General features: G+C 45.5%; 1 protein-coding gene across 3 annotated transcripts in view; it reads right to left on the bottom strand.

The window, feature by feature from the left end:
- ITPKB (inositol-trisphosphate 3-kinase B) overlaps positions 1 to 19,934 on the bottom strand; it is a 122,772-nt gene that overhangs the window by 34,948 nt on the left and 67,890 nt on the right. For all 3 annotated transcript variants that reach the window (XM_030557379.1, XM_030557380.1, XM_030557378.1), the window contains 2 exons: positions 1,642 to 1,741; positions 702 to 915 (listed from right to left, as the gene is read on the bottom strand). In XM_030557379.1, coding sequence (XP_030413239.1) covers positions 702 to 915; positions 1,642 to 1,741 — 314 coding nt within the window. The remainder of the gene's footprint in view (positions 1 to 701; positions 916 to 1,641; positions 1,742 to 19,934) is intronic.

The raw sequence follows: 19,934 nt of genomic DNA, 5'->3' as shown, positions 1-19,934 counted from the left end.
ACTTTGATAGTGTAAAACATAGGGGGTAAATGCTGTTCTTCCTTCAGAGAGGGGTGCAACTCCCTGGTGCTCTTCACCCCAGAGCCAGAGCTGGGTATGTGACAGCACTGCTTGTGTTTTGGTCTAGGTGTGTGATGGCTAAGAAATGCTACCCCTCCTTGGACTTATGGCAAACTTATGGTGGGAGCTCCCAAGCAGAGCTCTCTCTCTGTGTCTCACCTCTTCTTAAAGCTGCTTCATTCAAGGGTCTCTATTCTGACCCCTATACAACTCCTGAAATGCCCCTCCCTCCTTAGATTGGTGCCCCTCGTGGTTAAGAGAGCAGGGCAAGGTACTGTCTCAAATGCTGCCATCCCCAGACCCTTGGAACAGCAATGGGCTACTAGTGCAGACTGATGCAACACCAAGCAACCCACTTTCACAGTACACCACAGAGTCACCACCATGTGACTGCAGGAGTCTGTTCCACCATTTCTCAGGCCAGGTTTCCTCTTGTGTCTCCCACCTCCACTCGCTTGGCTTCCCTTTCTTAAGCCCTGGGCAATAGTCATCCATGGCCAAGTGAGCCTGTCAGAGTAGCCAGTTTGCTCTGGATATTCTTTACTCGGATATTATGTTGCTTTAAGCACCGGATTTGGATTCTTGAACTCAGGCTGCTCCTTTCTGCTCAGTTACAAGCCAAGGCACCTAGCGGCACTAACCTGACTCCCATCTTGCAGTCCATAACGCAGGGGGAGTCAAATTCAGCCAGCAGGTCTTCCATCTGATTGTACCGCTCCCCATCCTTCACCACATCCCCATGGTAGGCAGGAACAAAGGGCTTAAGGACATCGTTCATCAAGTGGTCCAAGCAGCGCTGCTCAGATTCACAGTGCTTCTTGAGTATCCTGCCATTGGCTGCAGCCTTGAAGCTACCTGAGAGACAAAAGGCAACACAGTGTTTACTTGGGTGCAGACCATTCACAGAGCGGAGCAGGCAGATAGTCATGAAACCTCCTGCCCCTGCTGACATCCTCACCCAGAACAATCAAGGTATAATCATAGATCATAGATTATACCTTGGGGGGTATGGGGGGGGAGGGATAGCTCAGTGGTTTGAGCATTGGCCTGCTAAAGCCAGGGTTCTGAGATCAAGGTATAATGAACTGCTATTGAGTGTTACATAGTGTCAAAGGTTAACAGGATCTGACATGACAGACCTCAAGTGAGAGTCAAAGCTACATGTACTACTCATTTGGGGGGGACTGCTATCACTCCTTCCCTGCCCCCTCAACCACTGCCTCTAAGCATAGTAGCTTCCAGGGACTGATAAAGGAGAGTAACACCCCTGCACATTGCTAAGGGGCAGGGTTTAAACTTGGAACCTTCATCAGCCGAGCACAAACCTTTACTGCTGGAATGATAGTAGTAAGTCCAGCATCTGGCAGCAGTGATAGCACTACACTTAACAAGCATGCTACACTGGGATCTCCTTCATCTCCACACTATGATTCAAGGTGAGCACTTAATGAGCGTCACAGAGACAACTGAGGCCAACACAGGGAGCTGATTAACTGAACAATCAGGAGACTTCCCAACACTTCATTAGTCTCACACCCTGGAGGGTTCCCTTGATAACATGGCACAGCTCAACCTTCATACCTGCATGCCCTGCTAGTTGAATCCAAGGATACTTTTTCTTGAAGGACATAACAAAGGGAGACCACTGCACCATATTTTTGATCTTCCGCCATGACTTGCTCTAAGGAAACAGAGAAAGGCATATAGTGGGTCAATTTTTTGCTGTTCATAAAGCTGGCTTAGAGAGCAAGTTTGTGGATTTGGGGAACCAGGGAAAAGAAGGCCAACACAGAAAGGTGAAAGAGAAAGAAGCACAGGGAACACTGCTTCTCCCGTTTTTCTTCTGCCCCTGTGCCAGGCTGGGCTAGAAGCAAATAAGTCATTGGATCTCTATTATCAGCTCACATTGGCATAAGTCAAGAGTGACTCCATTGAAGTGAATGGAATTTCAGTTTTACACTGGTGAAAGCAAGATCAGAATCAGGCCCACTGGCTCAGGAGAGCACCTATCTGCATTATATACAGCAGAGTCACCTGCTATCCTTGGACAGGCTGTCAGCTCATTTCTGGGGTGCACCTTGGACAGCTCGTGAGTTAGAATTCTAGGAGTCGTCGTAAGATTTTACAGGTATGCCAGCATTAGTCAGGCTGGCAAAACTCCACTTCAGATCCACAAGTGAGAAGCCTATTTTTGTTCCCACTGAAAGACAGCTGCTTTGGTCATTAAGTATTGAGTCCATGAATGTCTGACTGACGAGCCAAACCCAGAGTCAACACATTTGAGAGAACAGTTTGCTTCTGACATATGGTATTTGTTGTTAGATAGATTTATTAGTATAAATACTTGTGTGTACCAAGCAGGATTGAATTCAAACATAGGAAAGCCTCTTTCAAAGACGCAGTCTTTCCTGAAGAAAGTTGTTTTCCCTAGATTGTTCTGATGGAACACACAGCTAATAAGAGGCAGAGATATTTCTTATCTCAACACCAGAAGGCTGTGCAAACAATCCGTGCAGTCTATATACAACAACAACAACGGAAAAATGCCTAATTGCACAAGATGAGACAACCAGTGCTTTTGTCCTGGTGACTCGAGAGCAATTGAGTTCAGCTTGGAAGTGCACATTAAAGTTACCTTCATTTGCTCAACCTTAAAAATGCACGTAGGAGAGTATCTACCTCATTCCATACAGTCTGAAGAACCAAGCTTCATTCCCTATCCATCTGCAAAGGGTGAATGAGTGATCCAACATCCCCAGTCCTTAGGGCATTTACTTGGGGTGAAGTCACAGGCCAGAGCCAGGCAGCTAATATTGTAGCCAATGCATTTGAGGAGAGGGAATTGATCTGGGTGCAGAAAACAGATTAGTTTTTAATTTCCTAAGCCATCCCACTGAAAGTTACCATTATGAGTTTGGGGCCACTGCACTCATCATGGTTGCTAAGACCATTTATGTGAAGTCTTAGCAACAGAGATACACAGATGTGGGGTGGCCACTTATCTGAAGCTCTGAACTCAGTTTTCAGACAGCAGGTTCTCCTACTATCTTGGTGTGACTGTACAGAGTGCAGGGGCATGTGGCATTAGAAGTTTTAACATTAAACTGCAAGAAGCATGCACTAAATTATGCCATTTCAGCATGGACCCAAGTAAGGGGAAGTGTGAAGCTGCTTTGCCTCCTGGGGTAGCCATATGCAAGAGAGAACAGGCTGCACCAGATTTTAGACTGACCTTCCAAAGGGAGTAAGGATGAGGTAGGGCCAGGTACCTTTGCAGGACACAGTGAAAGAGCAGTCCCTGCACTCCCCGGGGTGTCAGGCTCTTGCATGGGATGCACAATGAAGGGAGGGGACAGGGAGGAACTGGGCATACCATCTCTCCCACCAGAGTGCATGGATTGGCCACTCACCCTTCCAAGTACTTATTGGGGAATCAGGGATGTCAGTCTGGTCCTGTTTATAGACCAAATGTTTGTCAAGGAAGCTTCCAAAACATTAAGATCACCTGGGGCCTCTGTCTCTCTTGCACTTTGCTGTTCAGGATTTATTTATTCAAGCTGCAACTTTGCAAGGTTGGATCAAGAATGCAGAAGGCAGCTCCCTACCTGACATGTGGATGAACGCTTTCTTTCCAAGTAAAATGCCAGAAGTTGTGTGCTTTGGCTGTTCTTTGTTCTCTCTTGGCAGAGTGCACAGGGGCTTTCCCCCTCCTTTTGTTTTCAAAATAGTAACACTGAGTTCTGACTGTCACTGATTAATTGATTTATTTATTTATTTAAAAAAGGACTCCAGTCTGCAAGGGAATTAGGCTTCAGATCAATGTGACCCAACTTGTCTAAAATAAAAGGGGGAATCCTCCCACCAACGCAGAAACATAAGTCACTCAGTCCCAGGATACAAGCCAAGGCAACGACTGTTCTCAAGCCAAGATTTTGTTTTTCGGTGGTTAGAGGTTTATAGCAAAAGCCTTGAAGTATTTCAAAGCATGAGCTAAATGATGCCAAGTGACTCCTGGAGTAGTGAGTGGTGGCCATCTCAATGCCTTCCCCAGCAGAGGCTTTGAGAGGTATCCAGATAAGTCCTGCTCTGTCAATTCTGTCTTTCTTCTCCTACACCAGACCCGAAGGCCTTATTGGCAAAGAAAATAGAGTTCTCACAACTCTGGGATGGGCTAAACCTCTGCCCCTGGCAACTGTTTAACCTGGTGTGCTAACTAGAGGGCACTGAACTGACAGAGCGCACTTTCTATTCAGTTAAGCAAGATAGGGATCTAATGACCAGCTGACCCAGAGTCCAGTGTTGCCTGTCCTCAGCATGTCTACAAGCACAGTACATTCCCACTACTTTACACCCCCCCAGGAAAGGGTTCTGATCCAGATCTAGGACAGGAGTTTGCAAGCCATACTTAAGTGCACAACCCGTTTTCAGAGTTACTGCTTTTCCAGCAGGCTTGCACATACTAAACAGTACCTCAAGCCCTGCCAAGCAGTCAGACCTTCATCCAAGCAAGGAGATGCGACGATAGGGGAAAAACCTAAAGTGTTACTGAGTGGCCTTGTATTTCAAGGGGAGGAGATGTTTACTTGGAGCAGCTGTGCAGAGGATTTTGAGTAGAGCGGCAGTGTTTGTCTCAAACTGCAGAAGTCAGCTCCAGTTGAATTCAAATGACCCTGGTGAAGCAGGAGTATACTTGTGTGCCTATGACTTGCTAGAGTTTTCTATGGGGATATTTGGGAAATTTCATGCCATGATTTGCCGCATTTCAAGTTGGCTCTGGTGTGTGGGAATAATCACCCTATTATAGGCTCAGCATTTCAAATCTCTGCGACCTACCCAATGTCACAGTCCACCCCACTTCTCAGTAGCCATTTCTACCTGGTTTCTCAGAGGCAGAAATTCACTTGAGCTCTCCCAGTACAGAAGACAGACTGTGCTTAGTCTCTGACCCTGCAATTCCTTTTGGAGCCGTCTTTATTTTACATTTGGCCTGAGATAAGCACTTCTCAGCTTTACAAGGAAAAGTTTGCTTCACCAACAGAGGTCTCTTGTGCCATCAGCCCAAGGCCTACAGTGTATTATTCCCAGCCCAGAATGCCAGAGAAGTTTGTTTTGCTGGCTAGAATTGTATTGGTTAGGTGAAAAACAAGTGTTTGGCTTCTCTGTTACTGCAGTGGTTAACAAGCAAGAATGTTTGCCAGGGACAACTGCCCTACTAAATTGGGGACCTGCCTGACACTTCTGTCCACTATAAAATGAGATCTAACATCTCCTGGAGGAGACACAGGGATTATTTTTCTCTGTCAAGTTTCACAGTGACCACAAACCTTGCCATGGCCCCAAAATCCACAAACCTTCCCCCTCACGGAGGGGTCACTCTCCCAGTCCACTCTTCACCCCACAGCTTTCCCCTTCCCTATTCACATCTCCCACATGGCTCCAGGCTTGTCTGCCTAGGTACACAGCGCCCTCATCCAAAACACATCCTGATGCAAGAGGGGCTCCAGGCCCTTGGAGTGCCCAAGCATTCCCCTGCACACACACTCATGCACACACTCACTCCTGCTGGCACCTGCGAATGGGAACACAGCAATCCAGGCAACAAGGTTTTTTAAACAGGCCCTTTGGTGAGGTGTTCCATGGAAGAGCATCATCTCTGAGCTTTAACGTAACTGTTTGTTTGTGCTTCAGGAAGTTATTCCGAGCTAGGTATAAGATCAAGCCTACAGTTACCTGTGTAGGTCAGACTGCATATGTAGTTACTAGGAGAGTGTTACTTGCAGGTGGTTGCACAGATACTCTGAGTAAATTATTCTTTGGAACACCAGGAACCAGCCTATTTGGAAGAGTCTTGTGGTGTTATAGAGTAGTGAAGTGTCAGTTGGTACACAAGATGGTGGTTTTGGTGAAGTTATGCATATGTTTGACCATTTCATGAAGGCTTGTTTGCACTGCAGTCAATGGCACTATGCATGGTTAAAATGAAGCACATGTTTAAGTTCTTTGCATGATCAGGGTCTATGACATGCACAGCCATGCTGCATGTATGCTGTCCTTAGGGGAGGTTCGGAAGAGCCAGTTCTCCAGTTAAAGGTGCAAGGGTTAATTTAATATAACTTTGCAGCACCACTAGAGAGTGCATAAGTGGGGCAGCTAGGGAAGGTGTTATACATTTTGTATTCTCTCGCTGCATCTAATCTGTTCTAACAGCAGCAGCAATTGCAGAGTGATTAGCTATTCTGTGCTAAACTATTCAGCAGTGATGAAAAAATATTCAGTGAAGAGCCCCATGGGGCAGGCTACGACACTTATGTGGCAGTGAGGCTAAATATTACAGCTATATAAGTAGACTCTCTACACTTACTTCTGCAAGAACTCTTAGTAGCTGCAGATTCACTACATCTTCTTCTGGCCCAATAAGGCAGTAGCTACTGACGAGCTTTCGTCTATGCATCTTCGGATGCTAGTTTGGGGCCAGTCCGGATAAGTGCTCTAGATGGGGAGGAGGGGTAGCTCAATGCCTTGCAGGGTCAGATGTTTAATTCTAGTGCTCCCTTTTGGCATATGGGGGAGGAGGATAGAGAAAACACTGTTTTATCTACTGTGTTTACCTTACTTATCGGGAGGCATAGGACAGGCTGTGGGCTTCCCCTATCTGTCGACAGAGCTTGTATGGAAAAACCAGACAAGAACTCAGTGCCAACGCAGAAGTTCAGAGGAAATATTTTGTTTCATTAGATTAAACAATACGTGACTGATGAGTTTGAGGTTTGCTGTATATTTGCCCTATGGCAGATGCCTCTTTCAAGCAGGTGGAGCATGACTAGTCAAAGGAGTTGCACCTTCAGAGACCCTCCTTCCCTCTCCCTTTCCTGATTTTGAGGGAGTTTTATTGTTATTATTTCCCTTACAGATTGCTTTGTGAGTAACTTCCCCTTACTCCATATTGAGCCAGAGATGTGTGGCAACCAGGTTAATTAGCTGCAATTATGGCATCCAACAGTTTTATAGGGCCAATTGTTCCTGCAAATTGCTTGAGTCAGGCTTGTACTGAATTATTTCCTTATTGTTATTTAATACGAGCACATTATGTTAGCCAAGACTGAAGTCGACCTCAGGCTTGGAAGAGGATCAGAGTCCAGGGGCACTTTCAGTCAGCGATTACTCCATATCCTAAAAACAAAGTCACTCCATTTAGAACGTGAAAGAGTCTGGAGTCAAAACAGACCGAGGGAGATGTCAAGAAGAGCTGAGGCAGTCTTTACAGGAGGCTGTGATCCACAGTCCAGTGCAGTGGTGCTGAGCAACCACTGTTTCCACTCACTTCATGGGAGCTGCAGATGCTTATCTCTTCTGAAAAGTCGGGCCCTAATTTTATTGAATCCATACTGGACAGAGTGAATGGATAAGGGGAGTCAAGGACAGAGGCAGGGATAGAAACCAGGTTCCTAACTTCACTTACAGACACTCCCTCCTCCTTTAGGATTTGACAGTTTACCCTCTGGGTTTCCATTTTCACAAGTAGACATGGCAGGAGGGAGTGAACTTGAGTAACTTCTAAAATTCATGCAAGAAACAGATACTGAATTTTACGTTTGCTGGGCAAGCAAGCTAACTAGTTCCTAGATAGAGCTTGGCAAATGTATGAACAGGATTACATACAGTGGGGCTGCCGGCCAGAGCAGAGGCCTGGACTCAGTGACCCAGGAGGCCCCTTCCAGTCCTACGTCCCTGTGTGCGGCACATTAACAGTCAACAATCCCCAGCATTTATTGAAAAACTGTCCATGGCCACCCATGCATTTAATGATGTCCTTAAAATGACCACTGCAAGCCATTCACATCTCGTGCAATGCTTGAAAGACTGCAGTGTGTAGAAAACCTGCCGAGAACTTTGTCCCCCACACTCCCTTCACGCACTCCCTACCCCCACCCCTTAGGCTTGGTAGGAGTCACAGTGTGCAGTGATCAAAATACCCTCAAGGGATCAATGCACACCTGCAGAGCAGCAATTCTCTCTGCCCCTTAGATTTAAAGTGAAAGCATCAGCCCCATCAAAAAGGAAACTCCAGCCATAGGGGTTGCTTGGTTGTATTGACCCACAAAAGCTTGTGCTCCAATATGTCTGATAGTCTATAAGGTGCCACAAGACTCTTTGTTGTTTTTTACAAAGTTCAGTGACTTTCAGCAGGACTTGGGAGTGCTTTTGGGGAAGGCGGGGAGCGGGGAGAGGAGGGTTCAGTTAAGCACATTTCAGGTTTAAAGTTAGCGATTTGCTTCCAGAACCTACTGCCTTGTCTCACAATAGAGAAGGGCAGATTTTGCACAACATTCATCAGAGTACTATAAAAAGCAGAGAGTGTTTGCCCACAGAGTTCACTGTATGTCAGCCTGTTCTGAGGCCATGGTACACGCAGCCAAGGGAAAAAAGGCCATTTAGTTTTCCATGTTTCAAAGAATGAATGTGTTTTCTTTCAGTCTTTAAAAAGTAGTTAAGGTTTCCCTAGTGATGATTGTTTCCCTTCATGAGGAAAAACCTTGTACCTCCTGAAGCGATAAGAAGGACAGCTTTATTCATTGTATAAGCCGCTGATGTGCAGATTGCAACAGCACAACCTGTATGCAAGCCCTGGCAGGCAGATGCTTCCGGCTAAATAGCTCATTTCTGCAACCAAGTTTGTTAACCTGTCTTCAGAGCACTGGAATGTTCTGGCACACAAGTGAGCAAAACAGTGTTGACCTAAAGAGACTTTTAATAGAAGACACTAGGGTGGCATTCCCGAAGGAATCTGTAACAGAGCTCAATTGTGCTCCTTCCTTTCAGAGTGGAGAATTTGCTATTCCTTCTTCCCAATCATGGGGAAAGAAGAGAGACAGTGATCTTATGACTTCTCTGGTTCCATCATCAGATCATTCCTAGTCTCCATCGGCTTCCATATTGGACATCCAGTTGGTCCAATCAGCAACTTTGCTGTCCCCTGCAATTGTGAGAGCCACAAAAAGGGCCCACACTCTCAACTCACTGGAAAACAGAAGGTAATGAACTGCCCTTGAGATCTTCAGCAGTTGACATTCCATATTATACCCATTGTGCCTCACCTAGGAACCCCTCCTTTCCCGTGTCTCTTGCTGGTATGGACGCACTGGCTAGAGATGGGTTTATTTGTTAAAGCACTAGTTCAAAAGGGAAAGGCTTCGGATCTTTTTTTTTTTTTTTTGTCTAGTCAAATAGACATTTAATTCATGCGTATGAGGGATTCAACCTCAGCAGTTCATTCAAAATCTGGTCCTAAGCAAATGCCAATCTAGTTCTTACACAGCACGCATCACTATGGTACATGCAAAGCAAAGATACTCTTATGACTAATGCCTGATTTTGCACAAAGGATCATCGGTGGTTAGCGTTAGAGCATTAGCCTGGGACTCTGGGACCCAGGTTCGAGCCCTTGCTGCACCACAGACTCTCTGTATGACCTTGGGCAGGTCACTCTATGCCTCTGTAACATGGGGATGATAGATGTGCCCTACCTTACAGGGGTGACGGGGGGACAAATACATTAACGATTGTGAAGTGATCAGATACTATGGTATAGTACCGAGGATAGATCTGCTCTCGCCACATCTCCCGGAGAGCCCATCATCGAACACAGAGATTTGGTACTGCATGGATATGGTAGTGTGTGTATTATTTCTGTGAAGTTAGACACTAGGCTTTTTCAGAGTCAGAATAATTCTACATTACAAGGGCTTGGTCATTCTGTCAAGCTGTCCTAAAGGGCCAATGAGCTTGAGTACCAACCTCAGGGCAGCCTGTTAAGAGAGAGACGACACAAACCCCAAATTGGTTATGAGTTCTACACTTTGATTTTTCCAACCAATCATCAAGTGTAAACTCCTCAGGCACTATAACAGCCTTAAAATGGAGTCACAGACAGTCCCCTTGGGTACCAGGATCTCTCTTGCCACCCGAGTGAGTCTGCTTTTGTGATAAATTGTCCCTTACACCACTAATCACAGCAATAGTTAGGTTGCTTCCAGTCCCAAAGGACCAGTCACTTACCCTAGGTCAATTGCACCTTAGATCTCACACCAAAGACACTTGTAGCCAACCTATTGAACTATATATAGATTTATTAATAGGAAAAGGAAACAAACAAGTTATTTACAAGGGTAAAGCAGGTAAACATACATACACAAATGACTTACAATCTTAAAAATCCAATGTAATAGAAATGTCTATGCTAAGCAAGCTCTATGTGTCCTTTAGAGCTAACCCAGGCTAAGCACTAGGGATCTTTTGCTTATGCCAATTAATCCAGGTCCTCCAGAGTCCAAGCAGCATAAAGATAGCTTCTCCTTGTTACGTGTTTTTATTCCCTTCCCCCCTTCTGCGCTGAGCTGCAAACTCAGCAGATGGGAGGAATTCACTTGCAAGACTCAGCTTCATGGCGGTGGGGGCGGTGGCGGTAGAGTAAACAACAAATCTTTTGTCATCTAAATATTACACTCTAATCAGTCTGATGTTGATAGGCCTTCCTTGTCGGGCAGGACATTATACCATCTGTTGGAGACCAGCTTTTCACATTAACTAATGTCTCCCTCCTGTCTGGTGATTTACACCGTTACACAGGCTTACAGTGCAAATGCTCAGCTATTACCTTACAATCTGGGATTCAGATTGTCTAAGTGAGATTAATGCAGCAACTCACAAGTATTCAATGAAGTCCAAACATATTCTGATAATTCTAATGTCTGTTTGAACAATGCAAACACACAGATGAGCAAGACTGATTTCATCTATGGATTTGTCAGTGTTCAACTGAGGCATGGAGATCTTGACATGATCTGGCACCTGATCTCCCAGCAACACAACCCCAACACAAAAATGACATAGGAAGGGGTGTCACCGATGCTTCTGAATACACCTTAGGGTCCCCGTGTCCTTGACAAAGCAGCAGCCACTACATTTTCCTTTCCTTGATATGGATGATCTCCCTGTCAAACTCCTGTAGAACTAGACTCCAGCATAATAGTCTCAAATTGGTCCCTTTGGCTCAGTACAACCATATTATTGAGTGGCCCGTTAGAACCTTACATTTTCTATTATACAGAGAAGACTTACGTTGCATAAGAGCCCAAACTATGGCATAGCACACGCTCAATGACAACACAGTTCTCTTCAGTGGGGGAGGGGGTCAATTTTTTACTCAAGGCAATGAGATGCCTCTTCCACCCACCCCATCCTGCATTAGCACTACACCTAATCCAATCTTAGAAGCATCAGTGCACAGCACAAAGGGTTTGCTGATATCAGGGCTGACCAAAACTGGCTCTTTAAGGACATAAAAGACGCTTTGTCTAAAGCCCTTTTCACAGGCCCGGCTTCCCCTTTTTTGTAAGGTCTGTTATGGGGCCACAACATCACTAAACCCCTTTACAAACCTTCAGCAACAGTTGGCCAGATTGATAAAGGATTAGACCTGCTTCTTGGTTTGTGGGGCAGGCCAATTCCAAATGGCTTTGGATTTAAAGGGTCAGGGCAAACAAACCCACTGCCCACCTAGTGCCCTAAATAAAGATAGCCTCCGTCTTGCATGACCTTGGCTTCTTGCATTATCTCGGACACCTTGACAGTGAGGTTGGCGTCTCTAAGTCTCTATAATTCAATTCCTGCATGGTTCTGATAGTCTTGCCAAGAGTCATTTGTCTACACAGGCCCTGACAAAGGTCTTTAAACCCTGCAGCTCCTCATTGACAAACCTCTGAAAGGTAGCCCCTGTATAAATTAACCCAAAAGGCATAATCTTAAACTCCTATAAACCAGATTCCTCTAAACTGACTTTTCTGGTGCAGCAGCATACAAGGTAATTTGTCTAAATAAATTTAGTCAATCCAGAGTACTTATAAATTTTTTATAAATCTCATGGTTTTATCCTTTTTAGGCAGCATCATAATAGGAGATACCCAGGTGCTTTCTGATTTAGAGATCACTCATGTCTAGCATGCTCTCCGCTTCCTCTTGAATTTGTCTTTGCATTTCACCTTTAGCCTGGTATGCTCTGCTAGGAACAGGGTGGGGTTGGGGCCCATTAGTTTTAATGGAATGCACTATTTTGTTAGTTAAACCTGGTCAGTTAGAAAATATCTGCCTGTGGTATTCCAGGAGGGCCAACATTTCCTGCTTTGGGGTTGGGTTCAAACTCTTCCAAATCTTGATACTCTAAGAAAGATATTGTCCTGGACTCTCCCTGACCAAATCAATTAAAGGGGCAGTAAATGTTTCCTTATCAGCAGAACAAATCATATTCTCTCTCTTATATGATAAGCTTTCAGTCATTTGACATGTACTATCTGCACAGCTCCCACCCACGCCAGGGGGTTTCATTACATCCTAAGTGATCTCATTCACTCTATCACCTCAAAAGGTCTTTCCCAACAATCGTGCATCTTGTTTTTCATCACTGAAATCAACACGAGGACCAAGTCACACATATCGAAAGATCTTTCTCCAGCATGCCTGGCAGACCAAGCTTTCCGAGACACCTGACTCAACTCAAGGTGCTGATGCACTAAGTCTATCGTAGACTTACGTCCTCTTCAAAACAAGTGACATGCTCTCCTACAGGCTGTCCTGACTCTTCCGTACCATGCTGCCAAGACCCTTAATTAAATCAAGGTGTCCCCTCACTTGTCTCCCATAAAGGAGGTCAAAGGGGGTAAACCCTGTAGCCTCTTGGGGTATACTCCTGTATGCAAATAACAAATAAGGGAGTGACATGTTCCACTCACTCTCTTCCCAGGTAACATACATCCTCAGCATAAACTTCAATGTCCCATTGACTCTTTCTACCGGATTCTACTGGATGATGGGTGGTGGCCTTCATATGTCTCGCTCCACACAACTCCCATAACTTTTTGAAAACAACAGACATGACATTTACACCATGGCAGGATGAGGTTTCCCTGCTAAAAATGGGAATTAGGTTCAGTAGCCATAGCTTCAGCTTCTATATTAGCTAGTGCTGTGGATTCCGGGTAGCCGCTGTCCACCACAACCAGTACATATTTCTTTCTATTCCTAGAAGGATTGGGTAGTGGTCCCATGATACCTTGAGACACTCAGGCTAATACCTCCTTAAGAATGGACAATGATGGCAAAGGCGCCCTGCAGGGTCCCTTTAACCCAGTGGTTTTCAAACTTTTTGTATCGGTGACCCCTTTTGAACACCAAGCCTCTAAGTATAACTCCCCCCTTAGAAATTAAAAACACATTTTTGATATATAACACTATGTTAAATACTAAATTTAAACTCTATTGCTTAAAATGAATTTACTTTTTCTCACTGCTTTTAAATTAAGACTAAAACACATATTTATCAAATTAAATATAAGTGGAAAAGTTATTTTAAAGTAGAGTTTTATTTTAATACTTGACAGCAATTTAAGACCTGAAGCAAGTAATAACCCTCCGCATGGCTGGGCTCCACCTGACAACCCCAGTACAGGGGTTGGGGCTCACAGCGTCCTGGATGCCCCAGCTCAGGGCTCACAGCCCTTCTCCTGGATGACTCGCAACCCCGCGTGGTGGTCGGACTTGGGGATCACAGTCCCACTCCTGACCAGGGTTGGGGTCTGGGATCACAGCCCCATGGGAGGTCAGGGCTTGCAGCCATGCGTCCCTGTTGGGGCTCAGAGCCTGGCGCTGGGGTCGGGGCTCACAGCCCGGTGCAGGGGTCGGGGCTCACAGCTCGGCACAGGGATCGGGGCTCGCAGCTGCGCACCAGGGTCAGGGATCGCAGCCATGCGTCCCTGACAGGGTTGGAACCCACAGCCCAGCACTGGGGTCGGAACTTGCAGCCACGTGTCCCTGTCGGGGTCAGGGCTCGCAGCTCGGGGTCGGGGTTCGCAGCCGTGCACTGGAGTCAGGGATCGCAGCCATGCGTCCCTGTCAGGGTCGGGGCTCAGAGCCCGGCGCAGAGGTCGGGGTCAGGACTCACAGCCGCACGCCCAGGTTGGGGCTTGCAGTCCTGCAGCTCCACACAGGGGTTGGGGCTCGCAACCATGCATCGCGGCCGGGCCTCACAGCCTGGCGCAGGAGTTGGGGCTCACAACTTGCAGTCACACGCTGAGGTCAGGGCTCGCGACCCCGCGCATAACTGGGTCGCAACCCCCCGAGGGATCGCGACCCCCAGTTTGAGAACCAATGCTTTAACCTCTTATGCTTCTGACATAAGAAGATTCTAACACTTTTTTACTGTCTCAAACAGATGAGGCCAACAGAAATTTTGTTGGAGCCTATCACAGGTTCTCTCCACCCCTAAGTGTCAGGCAAAGGGCAATCACTTGCAAGACTCGCCTTCATGTGGGGAAGAGGGGAAGAGAGCTAAAGAACAAAGTCTTTTGTCCTCTTCAGTGTTCAACTCTACTCAGTCTGGTGTGGATGAGCCTTCCCGGCCAGGCAGGACATAACACAGCCTGTTGGAGACCAGCATTTCACACTAATTCATGTCTCTCTCCTGTCTGGGGATATACACCGTTACAAAGGTTTATAGTGCGAATGCTCAAATAGTACCTTACAATATGGGATACTGGTGTTATAAGTGAGATTAATGCAGCAACTCACAGATATTCAGCAGAGTCTACACACACAATCTTATGATTGTAATATCTATTTTAACAGGGCTAAGGTGAACCAGACTGTTTTCAGCTATGTATTTGTCAGTGTTCAGCTGAGACATGGGGACCTTGGCATGAGCTGGTCCCCGATCTGCCAGCATCACACAAGATACAAGCGGCTCCCTTTAACCTCAGTGAGAGTGGTCTCCAGGTGGTGGAGGAGGAGGAACAGCCTCTCCACGAGCCCAGCCTCCCAGATCTTTACCCCTAGGATGTGCTCTGCCTTCTTAACTAGTCCTGCTGACCTATGAAGGCTGCTGCAGTAGCCCTGATGCTATTTGTGGAACCTAGTAACATCTGTTTGGATCCCTGAAAAATATTCCAGCATATTGGGGGATGGCAGCATGCAAGGCAGCTAGACTCCTTCTTCATGCCACCCATGCAGGAAAGAAGAAAACAGGCTGGAAAAAAATGCAGACATGAGAGAATGAGTTCTCTGGTATACTACAGATTAGAAGGAGATATAGCAGTTGAGGGAGCAGGCTGAGTATACACATTATCCTCCACATTTCTGTAAATTACTGTGTGTATACAGTCCAAGCCTCAGCTTCCTAGTTGTAATATGAGGACAATGATTCTTACCTCATTTACAAAGCACTTTGAGTATGTCGACATCGGATTTTGGAGCCCCTCGGAGCAAGCCTTCCAGGCTGACCCGGGTTGACAGACTTGGGCTAGCAGAGCTTGTGCTAGCACTCCAAAAATAGCTGTGCAGCCAGCACTTTGAAGCTGGGGCTCGGGCAGCCACGCCGCTCTGCTGGCTTAGGCGCCTGCACCGCAGCCATGCCACAACTTCACCGTGCTGTCTACACAGCTATTATTAGAGCGATAGCATGGTGGTCAGCCCGGTGTTGACAGGCTCACTCCCACGAGCTCCAAATGCCGTGTAGACGTGCCCTTTGACATCCATGGATGGAGAGCATCATGGAAGAGCTAGATATGATTGAATTTTACAGACAATAAGTCTAAGTCATAGGTTTTTCATATTGCTGGCTTCACTGTAGTGATAAAGCCTCAATACTTCCCCATTTCACAGTAGGAGAAACAGAAGCAAAGAAGTTATTTACCTAGGGCTTTACAGAAAGTTGAGGGTAAAGCTGAGATTAGAACTCAGAATTTACTGAGCTCCAGACCCATGAGTACATCTCCATTATAAATTTCCTCTCAAGAGAGCCCTTATTTTAAAATAACAACTGAAAACTTCCTAATATGGATTAGTCATAACTGGCCTTCCAGTAAAGCTGATTGAATTATTAATTGCAAAAGAGTTAGACAAGTTTAGCCTCTTTCTGTTTGGGAACCAATCCAGATTACAGTGACTGTATTTGTCATTCATTAAGTATACACTAATTTCATTGGCTAGGCAGTTCTCAGCCCAAGAGTCAGAGAAGTTCATGAACAGCCACTCATTATTTTAGGCGGCCATCCACATACTGAAGTCACATGGTTTTCCTGCTCCCTCAACGGATGGCAAGCTTTAAACTATCTGAACTCTATCAATCATAAATACCCTTGCTGGCAGTCAGAACTGCACACTCCAAGCAGCTATCCCCCGAAAAATCCAGGAGACCTGCAGCCCATTGGTGTGTAGTGCTCGTGAGTAGTAAGCAAAGCACAGAGCAGCTATTCACTTCAGACAGCTCCATTTTCCACAGTCGACATATGCAACACATTCTCCTGGGGCCTGACCCAACACCACTCATGCCAATGGAATCTATGCCATGGACTTTGATGAAGCAGCATTAGGGCTCTGGAGACTTGTTTGATTTCTTTACATCAGCAGCATTATGCACTACATCCCGTTTCTCCATCTCCAAGTTTGACTTCAGCTCAGCAACTGCCTCTGCTATAGTCTTTCTAGCTTGACATTAAAAAGCATGACCCAGAGACTAGGGCTGGTCCACAGAACAGCCTGAAAGTGCTGACGCAATATTGATTTCACCATTTCCCATTGTCATTTTATCTGCCCTGCAAGGACACTTCTTCCCCCCCACATCCCTCACCAGCCTCACCCAAATCAACCAGTAACTCAACCCCTGGCCACTCGGCTAGTATAGACTCTGAACTGGAATTACACTGGGTTACCATCTGAGTTTTGAGAACAGAACTCATCCCTTCTTCCTGGGAAATGCTTGTTTCAGCTTCAGTCATATTTGTGACTAGAATAGCTGAACTAAAACATCAAGCTGATATGCAATTTCAATAGCCCCAAAAGAGTCTATGGCTGCAGTTTGAAAGCCACATGACATTCAGCTCTTACAAAGCCACCCGGAAATTTTCTAGGTGGATAGCAACTCTAACAGAGAACAGGTTCACGGTAAGAAGCCTACCTGGAGTACGAGAGACAGCTGTGCATTTGGAGGGGAGATAGCTAGCAAAGTGGTCAGCTGTGGGGAAATGCTCGATGTTGCTGCTTTGTATTGTACATGTGGACACTGCTGCCATGACCAGGAGAAAGCATAAAGTGTACAAGTGCTCACAGTAAATGCAATGATAAGAGAGTCAGAAGTACCTCTTAGATATTTTGAATGTCTTTCTCATTTTGTAGTGGGTGGGTTTTAATGGGCTAGTTTGTTTAACCCAAAACACTGATATTTCTTTACAGATTCCTTAGAGATATTTGGTCAGGACCATGGAAGATGAGATAGCCAGTTGGCAGACAAGTCCAATATGAACTACTAATACTTGGACTTGGAGTTCTGTGCTAGCTTCATATTCACTTCTGGATGCAGTTCAAAGTGTTGCCAACTAGCTATGAATGCATAAGTGGCTGAGAATTTAGGTAGTAGGAAAGACTCTCCCCCTGTGTATCACTATAGCAGTCATTCCTGGAACGGAAGTCCCCAAGGTAAGGCATTCTTGGTGGATTGCCGTCATCTTTGGAGATTACTCCTAGTCCTCAGGAACTCCACAACAACTCAAAATGGAAGTACAATATTTTGATTTAAAAATATATTTCCATTCAAGATATTTTGTGCAGTTCATCCCCATTTAACCAGGCAAGTCCATTAAACTATTTGCCTTTAGCTAAATTTCATTCTATAAAATAAAGATAAATCCCCAACAGAATGAGAAATACTGAATGAGCGTTTTCAACGATTCACACTTTTTTGGAAAAAAAGGGAATTTTTACAGCATTTGCTCTGCTGTGAATCACAAGTTTACCTCAATCACTTTTGCTTGGAACAAGCAATTCAGTCACAAGGCCATGTGTTCACCCACATGCATTGAGCACATGGAGTGTAATAAATGCATTTTTAAGAGACGTGGATTATGAATTTCACAGACATGATTGAACCCTATGAATAAGTAATGATGAATGGCCCTGACCTCTCAATTCCTTTCAAGTTAGCTGAGCTCTTTGGTTTATATTTGGAGTTATGAGTTCATGTTTGGACAGCACTTTGAAGATTTAAAGTGCTATTTAAGCTTTGATTGTTTCTCCCACATTGGAATGGCATCAGCAAATGCTTTGATAAGTGGAGTGAAAACTCTCCACTTCCATGGTAGCTTCTGTAAATCAGAATCTCTGCTCAACAGCTATTTTGTAACTCACAGTAGTAGTCTTATAAGAACAGGGCACATGGGAGAGATGAGTATGGCCATGGAATGGGGACAAAGGTCAAGGCGACAAATGGTCATCCTGGCTGGAGGCCATCAATAGGGTATGTACTTTGTGCCAAGCTCAGAGTCTATTTCTTTTAATAAGCAAAAGCCTCCCCTCACTGAATACTGAACACCAACGTAGGTGAATAACTTGTCACTTTCCAGATGTATTCCCAGATAGATGTTTAATCCTGCCCTGACATAGCCATGCAAGTGGAGCTGAGTAGAAGAGCAGGATTAGCCCCTCATTTGGCAATGGAGCCACCCAGCTGGTGCAGGGCAGACCTACAAACTGTCAAGCATACTCTGCTCTGGAAAAGAGTTGCATGAATGTCTGGAGCCTTGCCACCCTCAGCTACGTGGGTGCCTTCTTGTCTCATCACTGGCAGGAGCCAGTCCTCCCCTAGTTTTCTTGAACATTAGGTTGCATTCTTGCCATGCTCTGCACAGTGTGGGGTTTGCGGAAGAGAGAGAGAGACATTCCCTGTACACTCTTCCCGCAGTAAGACCACTGCGCAGTACAGAGGACAATTTGGTCCCAGACTTGCTGGACTCCTGCAGGAATGGGCAGCCTGCTTTGTGCCAGTCTGGCTTGCTCCTTGGATTCCTCTTCTATTCTCAGAAAGGAAAGTATCTCAGTGACATCGGAATTGATTGGCAGGTTGCAGAAATGGGCAGTGTTTCAATGAGACATTTAAAGGAAACCTGGACAACTGACAAAGATCACTGCTTCTTCACGACTGCCAGAGATTAAGACTCAAATGGGCACAACGTTCAGGTTTGGCCCAATGTCTGCTATGTTGTACTGATTCGCAGAAAGCATCCATTTGACAGGTCAGGTAGACCCTTCTAGAAATCCTTTACAGGCAATAATGGTCAGATATAGGTGTGACACTGCACCCCATAATCTATCATAGAGATATTATGATATGATTATGACATAACTATGATGTATTTTATGCAAGATAGGTCATGTAAGATATCATTGAAAAGGTTATGATTTACTGAATATGATTACCCTACTTGTATGGATGTATCAGTTTTGTATCTGAAATTAGGAAAATTGTCTATGTATTTATTACAAATGTGCTTACACATGGGGAACATCTGCTAGGCAGAATGCACTCAGTCTAAATGGGTGGCTGGGAAGGGCCCATTCAGGTTAAAGGGCCATTAGGAGAAAACAACAGGCCTTAGAAGAAGCTTATCCCCCACCCCGGGGGGGGGGAGAGGAGAGGGAGGCAGGGATCCTGAGGATGCTACAAACAGCCTCTGACTCATGGCTCCTATGACACTACCAGCACACGTGATCAGGTCATCTGGTGTTGGACACCACCTTGGGATACCAATATTTTTCCAGGTTTCAGAGTGGTAGCCGTGTTAGTCTGTATCAGCAAAAACAACAAGGAGTCCTTGTGGCACCTTAAGCCCATGAAAGCTTATGCCCAAATAAATTTGTTAGTCTCTAATGTGCCACAAGGACTCCTCAGTATTTTTACACTGACTGGTGTGGGAACCAAGCTTTGAAATAAAGGGTTCCTGCCATATACAAAAGCTATATAAGGCAGGGGAGTGACATCATCATGATTCTTCACC

The sequence above is a fragment of the Gopherus evgoodei genome, chromosome 3 (assembly GCF_007399415.2).
Source record: "Gopherus evgoodei ecotype Sinaloan lineage chromosome 3, rGopEvg1_v1.p, whole genome shotgun sequence".
Classification (NCBI taxonomy): Eukaryota; Metazoa; Chordata; order Testudines; family Testudinidae; genus Gopherus; species Gopherus evgoodei.
Note: the sequence above shows the minus strand (reverse complement) of the source record. Positions and strands in the feature narration are given on the sequence as shown.